Here is a 17,032-nt window from a genome sequence, read left to right as displayed (position 1 = left end):
TGCCCTCAATCTTTCTCAGCATCAGGGTCTTTTCCAATGAGTCAGCTCTTCGCATCAGGTGGCTAAGTATTGGAGTTTCAGCTTCAGCATCAATCCTACCAATGAACACCCAAGACTGATCTCCTTTAGGATGGACTGGATGGATCTCCTTGCAGTCCAAGGGACTCTCAAGAGTCTTCTCTAACACCACAGTTCAAAAGCAACAATTCTTTGGCACTCAGCTTTCTTTATAGTCCAACTCTCACATCCATACATGGCCACTGGAAAAACCATAGCCTTGACTAGATGGACTTTGTTGACAAAGTAATGTCTCTGCTTTTTAATATGCTATCTAGGTTGGTCATAACTTTCCTTCCAAGGAGTAAGCGTCTTCTAATTTCATGGCTGCAGTCACCATCTGCAGTGATTCTGGAGCCCCCCAAAATAAAGTCTCTCACTATTTCCACTGTTTCTCCATCTATGCCATGAAGTGATGGGACTGGATGCCATGATCTTTGTTTTCTGAATGTTGAGCTTTAAGACAACTTTCCCACTCTCCTCTTTTACTTTCATCCTTAGGCCCTTTAGTTCTTCACTTTCTGCCATAAGGGTGGTGTCATCTGCATATCTGAGGTTATTGATATTTCTCCCAGCAATCTTGATTCCAGCTTGTGCTTCCTCCAGCTCAGCATTTCTCATGATGTACTCTGCATGTAAGTTAAATAAGCAGGGTGACAATATACAGACTTGATGTACTCCTTTTCCTATTTGGAACCAGTTTTTGTTCCATGCCCAGTTCTAACTGTTGCTTCCTGACCTGCATACAGGTTTCTCAAGAGGCAGGTCAGGTGGTCTGGTATTCCCATCTCAGAATTTTCCACAGTTTATTGTGATCCACACAATCATAGGCTTTGGCATAGTCAGTAAAACAGAAATAGATGTTTTTCTGGAACTCTTGCTTTTTCAATGATCCAGCGGATGTTGGCAATTTGATCTCTGGTTCTTCTGCCTTTTCTAAAACCAGCTTGAACATCTGGAAGTTCACAGTTCACGTCTGGTAGTTTGAGCATTCTTTGGCATTGCCTTTCTTTGGGATTGGAATGAAAACTGACCTTTTCCAGTCCTGTGGCCACTGCTGAATTTTCCAAATTTGCTGGCATATTGAGTGCAGCACTTTCACATCATCAAATAGCTCAACTGGAATTCCATCACCTCCAGTAGCTTTGTTCATAGTGATGCTTCCTAAGGCCCACTTGACTTCACATTCCAGGATATCTGGTTCTATGTGAGTGATCACACCATCATGATTATCTGGGTCATGAAGATCTTTTTTGCACAGTTCTTCTGTGTATTCTTGCCACCTCGTCTTAATATCTTCTGCTTCTGTAAGGTCCCTACCATTTCTGTCCTCTGTTGAGCCCATCTTTGTATGAAATGTTCCCTTGGTATCTCTAATTATCCTGAAGAGATCTCTAGTCTTTCCCATTCTATTGTTTTTGTCTATTTCTTTGCATTGATCATTGAGGAAGGCTTTCTTATCTCTCCTTGCTATTCTTTTGAACTCTGCATTCAAATGGGTATATCTTTCCTTTTCTCCTTTGCTTTTCACTTCCCTTCTTTTCACATCTATTTATAAGGCCTCCTCAGACAGCCATTTTGCTTTTTTGCATTTCTTTTTTTGGGGGATGGTCTTGATTCCTATCTCCCGTACAGTGTCACAAACCCCCATCCATAGTTCATCAGGCACTCTGTCAGATCTAGTCCCTTAAATCTATTTCTCACTTCCACTGTATAGTCATAAGGGATTTGATTTAGGTCATACCTGAATGGTCTAGTGGTTTTCTCCACTTTATTCAATTTCAGTCTGAATTTGGCAATAAGGAGTTCATGATCTGAGCCACAGTCAGCTTCCGGTCTTGTTTTTGCTGACTGTATAGAGCTTCTCCATCTTTGGCTGCAAAGAATATAATCAATCTGATATCGGTGTTGACCATCTGGTGATGATGTGTAGAGTCTTCTCTTGTGTTGTTGGAAGAGGGTGTTTGCTATGACCAGTGCATTCTCTTGGCAGAACTCTATTAGCCTTTGCCCTGCTTCATTCTGTACTCCAAGGCCAAATTTGCCTTTTCCTCCAGGTGTTTCATGACTTCCTACTTATGCATTCCAGTCTGCTATAATGAAAAGGACATCTTTTTTGGGTGTTAGTTCTACAAGGTCTTGTAGGTCTTCATAGAACTGTTCAACTTCAGCTTCTTCAGCATTACTGGTAGGGGCATAGACTTGGATTACTGTGATATTGAATGGTTTGCCTTGGAAACAAACAGAGATCCTTCTGTGCAATAGACATATTTAATGGATAATTTGTATCTATAATTACATGTATATTTATGGATATACATATATGATATATAAATATATAGAACTTTAAGACTATAGAACTTTAAGAAAGATAATCAAAGAAATATGACCTGTGTTTACCTAGACAGTAGCTGATAATCTTGGAGTTGACCATTTGACCGCTGTTAATCTCATTACAATGAGGCTAATAGTTCAGAGAGAAGAATATAAGACATCTTCTATAACATCTAACATAAAGTGACCATTCAATAGTTTTCCAATATAAATAATTGTATAAAATCCAGTGCAAACTTTTATTAATGTGGAAGACATACTATCAGAAATACTTTTGTTCTAATATTATATAATAAATGTTTTTAATTGATAGTTGGTCAGCTCATGGTTATTATTGCATTCCTTATTATCCTAGACACAGTTAGGAATCATTTGCTGTGGCTGACGGTATTGTCGAGTGACAGAACAGTTTTATGGGATTAGTGTGATATGTTAGATATTACCAGTGTAATTTTATAAACATGTTACATTTTAAATTTAAATGAGAAAATAATGTGTAAAATTCCTGACACCTAGGAATTCTGAAACAATTATCAGTTCCTTTTTCTTCTTTTGGCTGTTTATATCTAGTGAAAGTTTAATAATTTACACTTTACATTTCTATAGGATTCTATTAAATTTTAGAATTCAATGAAATACTGAAACATATAGTGTTTTATATGTTTGAAAGACTATAAATCTACCATATATTCTAAAGCTATTGGATTTTTACTACATGATTTATTATTTATTTAAATTTAATTTTCATTTTATATTAGGGTATAGTTGATTTACAATATTGTGTTAGTTTCAGGTGTACGCTTTGCTGTTCTTTTCAGCAAAGTGATTCATTTATACATATCCATATATCTATTGTTTTTCAGATTTTGTTCCTATGTATGTTTACAGAGTATTAAGTAGAATTTCCTGTGCTATGCAATAGGTCTTTGTTGATTATTTTATGTGTATTTATTATTTATTATTATTTTATTTTATTTATTTATTTTATTATTTATTATTTATTATTTTATTATTATTTCATGGATATGTTAATCCCAACCTGCTAATTTATCCCCCTCCACCTTTCTTCTTTGGTAATGATAAGTTTGTTTTTGAAGTCTGTAAGTCTGTTTTTGTTTTGTAAGTTCATTTGTATCCTTTTTTTAGGTTCCACATAAAATTGATATGGTACAATATTTGTCTTTCATTGTCTGACTTACTTCACTCTCTATGTCAGGCTCTAGGTCCATCCATGTCTCTGCAAATGGCACAGTTTCATTCCTTTTTATGGCTGAGTAACATTCCATTGTTATATTCCATAATATTCCAGTAATTTTCCATAATATTCCATTGTAATATTCCAAATGTATATATCACATCTCTTTTTATCCATTCCTCTGTTGATGGACATTTAGGTTGCTTCCATATCCTGGCTGTTGTAAATAGTGCTACAGTGAACACTGGAGTGAATGTATCTTTTTGAATTATACTTTTCTCTGGGTATATATCCAGGAGTATGATTGGTAAGTCATATTGTATCTCTCTTTTTAGTTTTTTAAGGAACCTCCATACTGTTTTCCACAATGGCTGTATCAATTTACATTCTTACCAGTGGTGTAAGAGTGTTCCATTTTCTCCACACCCTCTTGAGCATTTTGTTGTTTGTAGACTTTTTGATGGTGGCCATTCTTACTAGTTTGAGGAGGTACCTCATTGTAATTTTGATTTGCATTTCTCTACCAGCTAGTGAGGTTGAGCATCTTTTTGTGTGCTTTTTGGCTGTCTGTGTATGGGTTTTTTGGATAAATGTCTATTTAGATCTTTTGCCCATTTTTTTTTTTGAGTTTCATGAGCTATTTGCATATTTTGGAAATTAATCTCTTGCCAGTCACATTGTTGTAACTATTTTCTCCCATTCTGAGGGTTGTCTTTTTGTTTTGTTTATGATTTCCTTTGCTGTGCAAACATTTTTATGTTTATTTAGATCCTATTTGTTTATGTTTGTTTTTATTTTCATTACCCTAGGAGGTAGATCCAGAAAGATCTTGCAGCAATAGATGCCAAAGAGTGTTCTGCCTATGTGTTCCTCTAAGAATTATATATTATCCTGTCTTATGTTTAGGTCTTTAATCCACTATGAAATTTATTTTTATGTATGGTATTAGAGAGTGTTCTAATTTCATTCTTTTACATGTAGCTATCCAGTTTTACCAGCATCATTTAATGAATAAACTGTATTTTCTCCATTGTATATTCTTGCCTCCTTTGTTGTAGATTAATTGACCTAGGCATGAAAGTTTGTTTTTGGGCTTTCTGTCTTGTTCCATTGATCTGTATATCTGTCTTTGTGAGGGACCATACTATTTTGATGACTGTAGCTTTGTAGTATAGTCTACAGTGAGGGAGCCTGATTCCTCCAGCTCTGTGTTTTCTTTCTCAAGATTGCTTTGGCTATTCAGGATCTTTTGTTTTGATACAAATTTGAAGATTTTTGTTGTCCTAGATCTGCCAAAAAAAAGATACCATTCATAATTTGATAGGAATTACATTGAAACTGTAGCTTACCTTGGGTAGTATAATCATTTTGACAATATTGATACTGCTAATCTAGGAACATGGTATATCTTTCTGTTGGTCATCTTGTATTTCTTTCATCAATATCTTAGAGTTTTCTGAGTACACGTCTTTTGTCTCTCTAGGTAGGTTTATTTCTAAGTATTTTATTCTTTTTTGATATGATGGTAAATAGGATAATTTATCTATTAAATCCTTAATTTCTCTTTCTGACCTTTCATTGTTAGTGTCCTTTCATTGTTAGTGTATAGAAATGCAACAGATTTCTATGTATTAAGCTAACAAGAAGCTAACACACTCGTATTTGGTCTGTATCATTTGGAAGGAGGAACAGACATACTGTTTTATTGCATAGATGTATCTTATGTGACTACTCTATATTTTTATAGCTTTCTGAATTTTCACATTTAGTTAGAGAAAAATGTGTTAACATCTTTATCTATATATGATTGTAAACAAGTACTAGTATTTGTTTAGAATAATTATAGAATACTTGCTCTTGTGTTTAGAAATATAATCTTTTTCATTGTTGTCAAAGTGAAATTGAAAGTGAAAGTTACTCAGTTGTGTCCAACTCTTTGTGATCCCATGGAATGTACAGTCTGTGGAATTCTCTTGGCAAAAATACTGGAAGGGGTAGCCATTCCCTTCTCCAGGGGAATCTTCTCAACCCAGGGATCAAACCCAGGTCTCCTGCATTGCAGGAGGATTCTTTACTAGCTGAGCCACCAGGGAAGCCGTAGAACACTGGAGTGGCTAAGTCTCTCCCTTTTCCAGGGGATCTTCCTGACCCAGGAATTGAACTGATTTCTCCTGAACTGCAGGCGGATTCTTTACCAGCTGAGCTACTAGCAAAGCCCATTTTCATTATTGTCAAATTTTGCTCATAAAATGCAATGAACTATTTGCTTGCACATAGGCTAGTATAACATATTAAAAGAATGAACCAAAAGTAGTCATATCTGGGATTTGTGAGAATATTCTAGATAATATTCTACAGTAATATTTGGGTTTTTTTAAATTTTTAATTGCAGGATAATTGTTTTACAATATTTTGTTGGTTTCTGCTGTGTATCAACATGAATCAGGCATAGGTATACATATGCCCCCTCCCTCTTGAATCTTCCTCCCACCTCCCACCCAATTCCAACCCCGTTCATTGTCACAGAATTCCTAATTTGAACTCCCTGTATCTTACAATGAATTTCCATTGGCTTTCTGTTTTGACATTATATGTTTCCATGCTGTTCTCTCAGTTCGTCCCACCATCTTCTTCCCCAGCTGTGTCCACAAGTCTCTTCTCTGTGTCTGCATCTCTATTGTTGCCCTGCTCATCAGTACTATCTTTCTAGATTCCATATACACCTGTTAGTATACAATATTTGTTTTTCTTCTTCTGACTTATTTCACTCTGTATAACAGCCCTAGGTTTATCCTGCTCATTAGGACTGAAAACCTGTGTTTTATCATCTCAGTTTGCTGGCTCAAGTCAGTTGTAAAATTATTGTTTGTCCTGAGATTTTCAAAACTTGAACTACTACCAAAGGACTAAATATGTACTCTGTATGCCCAAACTATGGTTTTTAAAGATAAGACAAAGTAAAGGATTGTTCTTTCTAATGTATCATTTAGTTATGGATAGAAAACTAAAGCTTCACTTGCTAAAAAGGATTTCTACTCAAAACTTGATGGAAAAACTTTTTTGGGAGAGAAAAGTTTGCTATAGTTTTGCTAAGCCATTTCATGTTTCCTGGAAAAAAATATTTCTTTGCACTTCCTAAACCCTTTAGCAGAAATGTTGATTCACTTTTGTGCCCCTTAGGGCCTAGAATAGGGCTTGGTAGATTGCTTCTGTTTTTTTGGCAAGCAGCAGGTATAAAAATCTAGTTGAAAATAGAAAAAAAAAAAACCTGTCAAAGGACATATGCATATAACATATTGATAGATACTGATATAATTTTGCCTTTACTTTCCTGTGGGGCTAAAGTTTATTTGGAGGATCGCTTTTCTCTGTATTATTGCTTCCAGTGCCCTGAAAAAGTGAAGGGAAAGTGAAAAGTCTCTCAGTTGTGTCTGATTCTTTGTGACCCCATGGACTGTAGTCCATGGCATTCTCCAGGCCAGAATACTGGAGTGGGTAGCTTTACCCTTCTCCAAGGGATCTTCCCAACCCAGGGGTAGAACCCAGGTCTCCCACATTGCAGGCGGATTGCTGAGCCACAAGGGAAGCCCTCCAGTGCCCTAGTAGTAAAAATTAGCCCAATGAAGGAAAGGTTTATCTGTCTAAGTGACCTTCCACCATTGATTGGGAAAGTCTAAATGAATGGTTTGAGTTAATGAGGAAGAAAAAAAAAATCCCTTTTTAGTAGGTATAATCATACAGATGATCAGATCTTTAGCTTTTTAAAGAAAGAAAGAAAGTGAAGTTTCTCAGTTGTGTCCGACTCTTTGAGACCCTGTGGACTGTAACCTACCAGGTTCCTCCATTAATGGGCTTCTCCAGGCAAGAATCCTGGAGTGGGTTGCCATTTCCTTCTCCAGGGGATCTTCCTGACCCAGAGATCAAACCTGGGTCTCCCACATTGCAGGCAGACGCTTTTCCCTTTGAACCACCAGGGAAGTGAAGTTATAAAAAATAAGATAAATTTTTTAATCTCTGTGGATTCCATGGTTTTATCCATATTTTACAAACTGAATTCATGAACAGCCTAATATCTTGCAAATGCTTATCTTAGGTTATGATTAAATGTTGTATGTTTTCTGAGCACATTAACAGGAAGAGATAATAGCTCAGTTATTAATTTTGGTTTCAACTCAAGTGAATAATGTATGTATCAGTCCAAACCTATCTGCAGTCATTTATTTGTTAAATTGTTCTGTGTGACAAAATGAAGTAAATAGTTTGAAGCTGACCTAGTGCTATGGATTCATAGTAACAAAAACACAAAACACTTTATCCCAACTATCAATTCCATGATTTCTTAGCATAATGTTCACATTTCTCTTTGAAATTATAGAGAAGGGACAAGTCTGTATATTTTGAAAATACTCTTTAATTTAGAATTTAACTTTAATAATGATACTTTTGTTTTTCAGTATTTACTAAAATGCTTTTGGCCACAATACCTCTGAAAGCTAGTTTCAAAATAATGCCATTGGCTAGGAAGATAGAAAAGGTAATAAAATAGAGGCATGGCAGAAATACATTAATTTCATACAAATCATAGAATAATTTTTGAATGAATCATTTATAGGTATATCCCAAGGCACTATAAAATTCTACAATGAGACTTATTCTCAGATGAATCTTCACTCTTGGAAATTAAAGGCTACATTTCATTTTTTTCAATATAAATCAGAACTTAAGCAGGATTTATTGGCCTTCCCAGTTGCCAAAGTCTAACAGTATCATTTCCATAAACTCACATAATGAAACTCTGTGATGCAGACTTCAGGCACACAGAGCCAACATGAGCCAAAAATGAGAGAATTCGAATCCACTTGATCACAGGTCTAAGCAGCAAACAAATCTCTGCCCCCCTTACCCCTCACAATCTTTGAATATTATGAAATTGGTATTACATTATTTTGATCCTCTGAAAAGCAGTGTACAGTTGAAGAATTGAAGATTAAGAATTACAGTCTGATCTGAAGTTTTTAAAATGCTATTGACGATTTGTCTTTCAATGGTACTAAAAGGTATTTCCAGTGTTTTAGGATACAAGGCCTTGAATTTTGGGGGAAAAAAAAATGTGCTCTATTCATTTGTTTGCTAAGTGAACAGAAATTGGCTGTGTGATGGACTCTAAAGTGCCCTTGACAATAAGCAGTGCATTTCTCATAGTTTTATCATGTTGTTTAGTTACAGATGAAGTCCCTTGTTTCACATTATGTAAATCAAAGTCATCTTGCAGCCTTATGCATTATGATATGATGTATTGTACATTTAGAAAAAGCACATAAAATATCTTTCCCTCTACATCTGAATATACTTTATGCTCCATGATTCTTGGCCCTAAGGTAAAGATTTGATTTCATGTGGTTCTTTAATTTTCTGAATTGCCATATTATTCAGTATCATCTGTTTTGGGTGTTTCTCTCTCCGTTTGTTTTCTGGCAAAGGCAGTTGCAAATAGGACTATCTCTTATTTATTACAATTCCCCAGGCTTCTTCCTCACTGATCCGAGGCCCTTTACACATTACAGAGGTAATTTTATATCATTTTCTTCTTCGCTTTCAGTGCAGAAGTCTTTTTGAAACTTATCTTTTTATTTCTCTTACCAGGTGCTTGGCATGTGAGAAGCACATAATGAATCCTGTTGTATAGGTTGTGCACTGGACAACAGTAGAGGGAGTCATTTACATTGTTGTGTATGTAAATGAACCGTTAGAAGTAAGCAGTGCACGACCCGTACAACTGGGCATGGTGTTCTTGTGATAAATTTGATTTCTAGATCATCTGTGTCTGCTATTTTACTTGTTACAAGAATGTCAGTAGACCTTCTTTCCTCTTCATCTATAATTTTATTCAGTCTCTGGATATGTCGTACCACCAGGAGGTATATTTTTCTATATCATTTGGTGTTGGTTTTGAGTCACAGAATCCAGTGGGGACCAAGTTGAACAAAAGAGGAGGTTCTTTTGGATTCTTTTTGATAAGTGGAGAAGACTCTGTGTAGTATTCAGAATTAAAGGAAGAATGAAAGAACCAAACATCAAGAAAAATGGTGAAGAGGAAAACTCTTGAAGTCTCTGCCTGAGTTTGAATGATCCAGGACCATTCACGTTCTCTTACTATACTGTCTACTTTAGATGCTCTGAAAAAGAGGTTTTGAGTTGAAGTGAGGGGGTGTCATGTGTGTAAATTCTGTTATTTAAAGTCAGTGACCACTGTTTACAATAGCCCAGGACATGGAAGCAACCTAGATGTCCATCAGCAGATGAATGGATAAGAAAGCTGTGGTACATATACACAATGGAATATTACTCAGCTATTAAAAAGAATGCATTTGAATCAGTTCTAATGAGGTGGATGACAGTGAAACCTATTACACAGAGTGATGTAAGTGAAAAAGAAAAATACCAATACAGTATATTGATGCATATATATGGAATTTAGGAAGATGGTAACAATGACCCTGTATGCAAGTCAGCAAAAGTGACACAGATGTAAAGAATGGTCTTTTGGATTCCGTGGGAGAAGGTGAGGGTGGGATGCTTTGAGAATATAGCATTGAAACATGTATATTACCATATGTGAAATAGATCGCCAGTCCAGGTTCGATGCATGAGACAGGGTGCTCAGGGCTGGTGCACTGGGATGACCCTGAGGGATGGGATGGGGAGGGAGGTGGGAGGGGGGTTCAGGATGGGGGACACGTGTCAGCCATGGCTGATTCATGTCAATGTATGGCAAAAACCACTACAATATTGTAAAGTAATTAACCTCCAATTAAAATAATTAAAAAAAGATATATGAACCAGAATATAAATAAATAAATAAAGTCAGTGACAAGAAAATATGACATATTTGAAGGTAGCTTCCTGGTGGAAAGGTGCTGGGGGTTGAGAATAGTTAAGATTAGGTACCTCAGTGGCTGTCAAAGAATGAAAGTTTTTTTTTTTTTTTTTAAACCCTTTGGTTATAACTAACAGCAGTCTTATTTTGCCCAGATTCTTAAGGTTTTCAGTTTTGTACCTTGAATATTGAAGGCAATGACATCCATTAGTTTAACTTGAAAGTTTAGGATAGGATAACTTGAGTGGTTACATTTATGGGATAAAATTTGAGTGCATCTTCCCTCATTTTTCTAGAGTTGTTCTAATTTTGGCATGTATTTTCAGAAAGATAATTTTTTTTACTAAAATGCCATAAATTTTAAGACCCATCTGTGCTGATGGTCAATCTGATTATTTGTTTCAATTAAATTTCTCTCTCTTTTTTTGGGGGGGCTATTTCCTTTCATTCAGTTGGGACAGAACATTTTTAAGGCATATGCAAATGGTATTAATAGGATTATGTATCTGTCGTATATAAAGGAAAAGATTTTGTGTAGAGTGAAGATTAAAGTATCAGGTGGTAAAGGCCAATTTTTAATTATCCATGATGAATTAACTAGTTTATCAACAGGTTTATCAGAATAAAAGCAATACCATTTGAGAAAAACATTTAAGTTTTTACAAATTAATGAAACGTACTGTTTCTCTTGTTTAGAAATATACAATAAGCTGTAGACAGCATAATGTAACACTGCTACTGCTGCTAAGTCACTTCAATAATGTCCAACTCTGTGCAGCCCCATGGACAGCAGCCTACCAGGCTCCTCCATCCACAACATTCTCCAGGCAAGAATACTGGAGTGGGTTGCCATTTCCTTCTTCATGTAACACTACATTGCGTATATTCCATTTTAGGGAATTTCTCACTTCCTTGCAGTCAGATGAGAGGTCTCTGCAGTAGGCTTTCTCTAGAGAAAAGATATCTGTGACTTGCATTATGAAAGCAGAGGCAGGAGAAAGCCTGGTCACTAAAGCAAACCAAATCCAAATATTGACAGCTGGAGTTAAGTAAGGAAAGGAAGGGAGAAAAGGCAATGTACGATGGGGCTTGAGTCTCCATCTTCCTTGTTGTTTTTGTCCAGTTGCTAATCATGTCCAACTCTTTGCGACCCCATGGACTTCAGCACGACAGGCTTCCCTGTCCTTTACTATCTCCTGGAGTTTGCTCAAACTCATGTCTATTAAGTCAGTGATGCCATCCAACCATCTCATCCTCTGTCACCCACTTCTCATCCTGCCCTCAGTCTTCCCTAGAATCAGGGTCTTCTCCAGTGAGTCAGCTCCTTGCATCAGATGGCCAAAGTATTGGAACTTCAGCTTTAGCATCAATCCTTCCAGTGAATATTCAGGGTTGATTTCCTTCAGGATTGACTGGTTTAATCTCCTTGCTGTCCATGGCACTCTTAAGAATCGTCTCTAGCACCACAATTTGAAAGCATCAGTTCCTCAGCACTCAGCCTTCTTTCTTGTCCATATATTGTTACTGGAAAACCCATAGCTTCAACTAAACAGACCTTTGTCCTAGTGAAATACTGGGGAAGTGTTCTTAGCAAAGAGACCCACAGGAATAATAACTCTTCAACTAATTATGAAGTAATTACTGTGATACAGTCTCATACTTGTTATTATTTTGTTATAATTGCAGAATAGTTCATGTATTTCTAATTAATGGGAATGATTTAAATGAATCATGTTTATGGTAAATCTGTATTGTCCCTTGTGTTAAAATTTAAGATTATTTTATCATCTTTATCAAGCCTTTACCTTTCTTGCCTTTACTCTAGTAATCAAGAGTTGACTCTATATCTGTTTCATACAAATTGTCTTTGTCAGACATTTGCCTCAAGGAATAATAAAAAATTATAGTAATTAAGCTTTGATATTAAATTACTTCATTCTCTAATTCAGTCATAGTCATGTCTAGTTACACATTTTTTTTCTATCTCATGCCTTATGAGAGGAAAATGACAATATTGCACTAATCACTAATTTTTTAAATAATTTATAACTAATGTAATCCCTATTTGTAGAAAGATATCTTTGAGAAAGTAATTTATCAATGAGGTCAATGTGAACATCATACTGAGGTAGTTGTTCAGTCTTTTAAAGAGTTTGGTAAAAGTAACTGCATCATATAAAATATAATATTAGAATAAAGTCTATGTATAATAAGACCTAATGTTAACAATAAGTGTTTCAGTATGCTTAATTATTGTATGGTAGGTCACAGATTGTGTCCTCTTCCTTTAACTTTGTGATAATCTGTCTGAGTAAAAAAATCAGAAAATGTTCCCATCATCAACATCTAGGGATGTAGAAACAGCATAATGAAAATCCTTTTATGTGCAAAGGTGAGCCCAAAACAAGAGCACTCTGGCAAAAAAAAAAAAAAATGCAGTAAGCTTCTGAAGTAATGTGATAGTTGTCCTGGTAGGAGTTTGCTGGACTTAAAAATCAGGATTCTTGGGTTAAACTCCCATATAAAGAAAAACCTTTGTGCCTTTGTGAAGTGGGAACTGAAATGATTATAGACAGCCAGGCCCTTGGATACTTACACCCTAAATAAAATTTTGGTCTGGTAAAAGTTTTGCGACAAGCACAGGTTGTCAACAGGAAGGAAGCTTTCTTTCTGTTTTAGCCATGAGCCCATGTTAGGAGAAAATGGCTCCTGTGGGTATTCATTACCATGACTATAATCCAACATGGAAACACGTAGTGAAAGCATATGCAAAACTATTGTGAAGGGGCCCTCTTTTAACTTTCACCTCACAAGGCACCCACAAATAAAGTTCAACTAAATGAGTTCAGAGTAGGATTCCAAAACCCAACGTGACAACATATCAAATGGAGCCAAGGAGCTCGATAAAGAATATTTTGAAATAACTGACAGAAGTTATAAAAAAGCATGTTCACCTGATTGAACACACAAAAATTCAAAAGTGTGAGAAAAAAGCTGTTTTGAAAGAAAAGATAATTTGAAAGTTGAGGAAAATAAAGCATAAAAATGTACTTAAAAATCTTAATTTCTGGTTTGAAGAGCAGAGTAGATGCAGTTGAAGAGAGCACTAGTGGATTGGATGATAGATCTGAAGGATTATCCCAGAAGGCTGTACAGAGTGATTAAGAGATGGAAATACAAAAGAGTGAGAGTTACTGACGTCAAAATGAGAAGAACGAATATACACTTTAAGAAGTTCTAGGGAAAGAGCAGAGAGAATGTGAGAGGAATTAGATAGATAAATAATGGTTATAATGTATATTTGTGAATCTTCAAATTGACATACCAAGTACCAAAGGAGATAAATAAAAACAAACTCAGCACCTAGACTCATCTTAGTGGAACTGCAGAACTATTAATATTAAGACAAAAAGAAATCTTAAAATTAACCAGAAACAATGTTCTATGTCGATTCTCAATAAAAATTAATCAAAACCAAATGAAAGAAGAGCAAGTTGATTCAGTTCAGGTGCTCAGTCGTGTCTAACTCTTTGTGACCCCGTGGACTGCAGCACGCCAGGCCTCCCTGTCCATCACCAACTCCTGGAGTTTACTCAGACTCATGTCCATTGACTCAGTGAGGCCATCCAACCATCTCATCCTCTGTCGTCCCCTTCTCCTCCTGCCTTCAATCTTTCCCGGCAACAGGGTCTTTACAAATGAGTCAGTTCTTCACATCAGGTGGCCAAAGTATTGGAGTTTCAGCTTCAACATCAGTCCTTCCAGTGAATATTCAGGACTGATTTCATTTAGGTTGGACTCCTTGCAGTCCAAGGGACTCTCAAGAGTCTTCTGTAACACCACAGTTCAAAAGCATCAATTCTTTGGTGCTCAGCTTTCTTTGTAGTCCAAATCTCACATCCATACACTACTACTAGAAAAACCATAGCCTTGACTAGATGGACCTTTGTTGGCAAAATAATGTCTCTGCTTTTTAATATGCTGTCTAGGTTGGTCATAGCTTTTCTTCCAAGGAACAAGTGTCTTTTAATTTCATGGCTGCAGTCACCATCTGCAGTGATTTTGAAGGCCCCCAAAATAAAGTCAGCCACTGTTTCCACTGTTTGCCCATCAATTTGCCATGCAGTGATGGAACCAGATACCATGATCTTCATTTTCTGAATGTTGAGCTTTAAGGCAACTTTTTCACTCTCCTCTTTCACTTTCATCAAGAGGCTCTTTAGTTCTTCTTCACTTGCCATAAGGGTGGTATCATCTGCATATCTGAGGTTATTGATATTTCTCCCGGCAGTATGATTCCAGCTTGTGCTTCATCCAGCCCAGCGTTTCTCATGATGTACTCTGCACAGAAGTTAAATAAGCGGGGTGACAATTTACAGCCTTTTCCTATTTGGAACCAGTCAGTTGTTCCATGTCTAGTTCTAACTGTTGCTTCCTGACCTGCATACCGATTTCTCATGGAGGCAGGTCAGATGGTTTGGTATTCCCATCTCTTTCAGAATTTTCCACAGTTTGCTGTGATCCACACAGTCAAAGGCTTTGGCATAGTCAATAAAGCAGAAATAGATGTTTTTCTGGAACTTTCTTGCTTTTTTGATGATCCAACAGATGTTGGCAATTTGATCTCTGGTTCCTCTACCTTTTCTAAAACCAGCTTGAACATCTGGAAGTTCACGGTTCACATATTGTTGAAGCCTGGCTGGGAGAATTTTGAGCATTACTTTCCTAGTGTGTGAGATGAGTGCAATTGTGCAGTAGTGAGCATTCTTTGGCATTGCCTTTCTTTGGGATTGGAGTGAAAACTGCAAGTTGATTACAGACTTCTTTTTTTATAAATGCTAGAATAAAATGAAATATCTTCAGGGGCTAATAAAGCCAGCCTACAGTTCTACAGTCACCATACTCTTCCATTGTGAATAAATGCAGGCTAATGAGAATTAGCTTTGTAGCTTCCCTTGTAGCTCAGTCAGTAAAAGGATCTGCCTGCAGTGCAGGAGACCCAGGTTCGATCCCTGGGTTGGGAAGATCCCCTGGAGAAGGAAATGGCAACCCATTCCAGGATCCTTGCCTGGAAAATTTCAGGGACAGAGGAACCTGCTGGGCTGCAGTCTGTGGGGTCGCAAAGAGTTGGACACAAGTGAGCAACTAACATACACACAATGAGAATTAAGGAAGCGGTCTGAGACCATTTAGTTAGTATTCATAGGTCTTCACTGAAGGAGATACTGAAGAATATACTTAAAGAATAATAGTCTCTCTAGATGGTAGTGATACAAGATATTATTGAGAAAAGAAATTGCCAAATATATAGGTAAATCTAAACAAACACTAATGGTTTAGAAAAAACTGTCTAACTTGAGATTTCAAAAATTGGGATGGAGTTAAAGGCATACCTTGGAGATATTATAGATTTGGCCCCATACCACTGCAACAAAGCAAGCCACATGAGTATTTTGATTTCCCAGTGCACATAGAAGTTATGTTTATAGTATTGTATAGTCTATTAAATGTGCAATAGTATTATGTCTAAGGGCTTCCCTTGTGATTCAACTGGTAAAAAAATCCACCTGCAGTGCAGGTGACGTGGGTTTGATCCCTGGGATAGGACCCAATGTTTCAGGATTATATCAGGTGAAAGGTATATATAGTAATTTAATTATTCTCACATTTTCTTAGAATCAAAAATTAGTTAATCCTCTTTTCAGTTTTATTAAATTCTTGGAGATAAAGAGTGTCATTCTGTTGTTCATTATAAGTGTTAAAAATAAACCATATACTTTGTTGTTTGTGGAACAAACAATATTTTCTGTTTTTCTTTCTAGGAAAGATTTCTGTGTACACAAAGATGAGCCATGTGATACTGTTGGTAAGTGTATGTAAAAATTTTTATACTTTGGAGGAGATCTGGGAAGCCTAAACATAGCATTTGTTTAAATGTAGAAAATTATTTGAAAGTGCTAGTTATAGTGAAATATTTTTAGAATGTCAGTGATGTATATTTTCAACCTATATGTTTAATTATTTGTCACCGATTCAATTATTAGTGAAACAACTTGAAGATATACGTGTACTATATAGCGGATAAAAGTTTAAATGATACTTTAAGAATATCATGAGTTATTCTTTGTGTTTTTTCTCAGAAATATATACATTCAATTAAATTACGTTATTATTCATAAACTGAGGCAAATATGTTAATGTTAGTAGAGTTGACGAATGGATTTATTTTTGAGTTACATACATTTGAAGCTTTTTGCAGACTGCGTGAAAGAAAGTCCATCTTATTTGCCCAAGTAATGAGGATTTTCTGTACATAAAGTAGTGAATTTTCTATATTTTGTCTTGGATATCTTAAAATCCCTAAGGCATAACTGTATAGCGAATAGAATCTATAAACCACAGTTTTTAATTTTCAGAGAATGGCCACATTTATGCTAGTATAAATGCATGTATACAAATTGACTTATCTAAACAGATGAAATTGTAGATAGGTAAAATTTTATAATTGTATGTATGTATAGTTTTAAGTCATGTATCTAGACAGAGAGCTGAAACTATAGATAGATAAA

General features: G+C 36.0%; 1 protein-coding gene across 2 annotated transcripts in view; it reads left to right on the top strand.

The window, feature by feature from the left end:
• ADAMTS19 (ADAM metallopeptidase with thrombospondin type 1 motif 19) overlaps window positions 1-17,032 on the top strand; it is a 252,521-nt gene that overhangs the window by 70,142 nt on the left and 165,347 nt on the right. For both annotated transcript variants that reach the window (XM_070465074.1, XM_070465073.1), the window contains one exon: window positions 16,286-16,329. In XM_070465074.1, the coding sequence (XP_070321175.1) occupies window positions 16,286-16,329 (44 nt within the window). The remainder of the gene's footprint in view (window positions 1-16,285; window positions 16,330-17,032) is intronic.

The sequence above is a fragment of the Odocoileus virginianus genome, chromosome 3, assembly GCF_023699985.2.
Source record: "Odocoileus virginianus isolate 20LAN1187 ecotype Illinois chromosome 3, Ovbor_1.2, whole genome shotgun sequence".
Lineage (NCBI taxonomy): Eukaryota > Metazoa > Chordata > Mammalia > Artiodactyla > Cervidae > Odocoileus > Odocoileus virginianus.
Note: the sequence above shows the minus strand (reverse complement) of the source record. Positions and strands in the feature narration are given on the sequence as shown.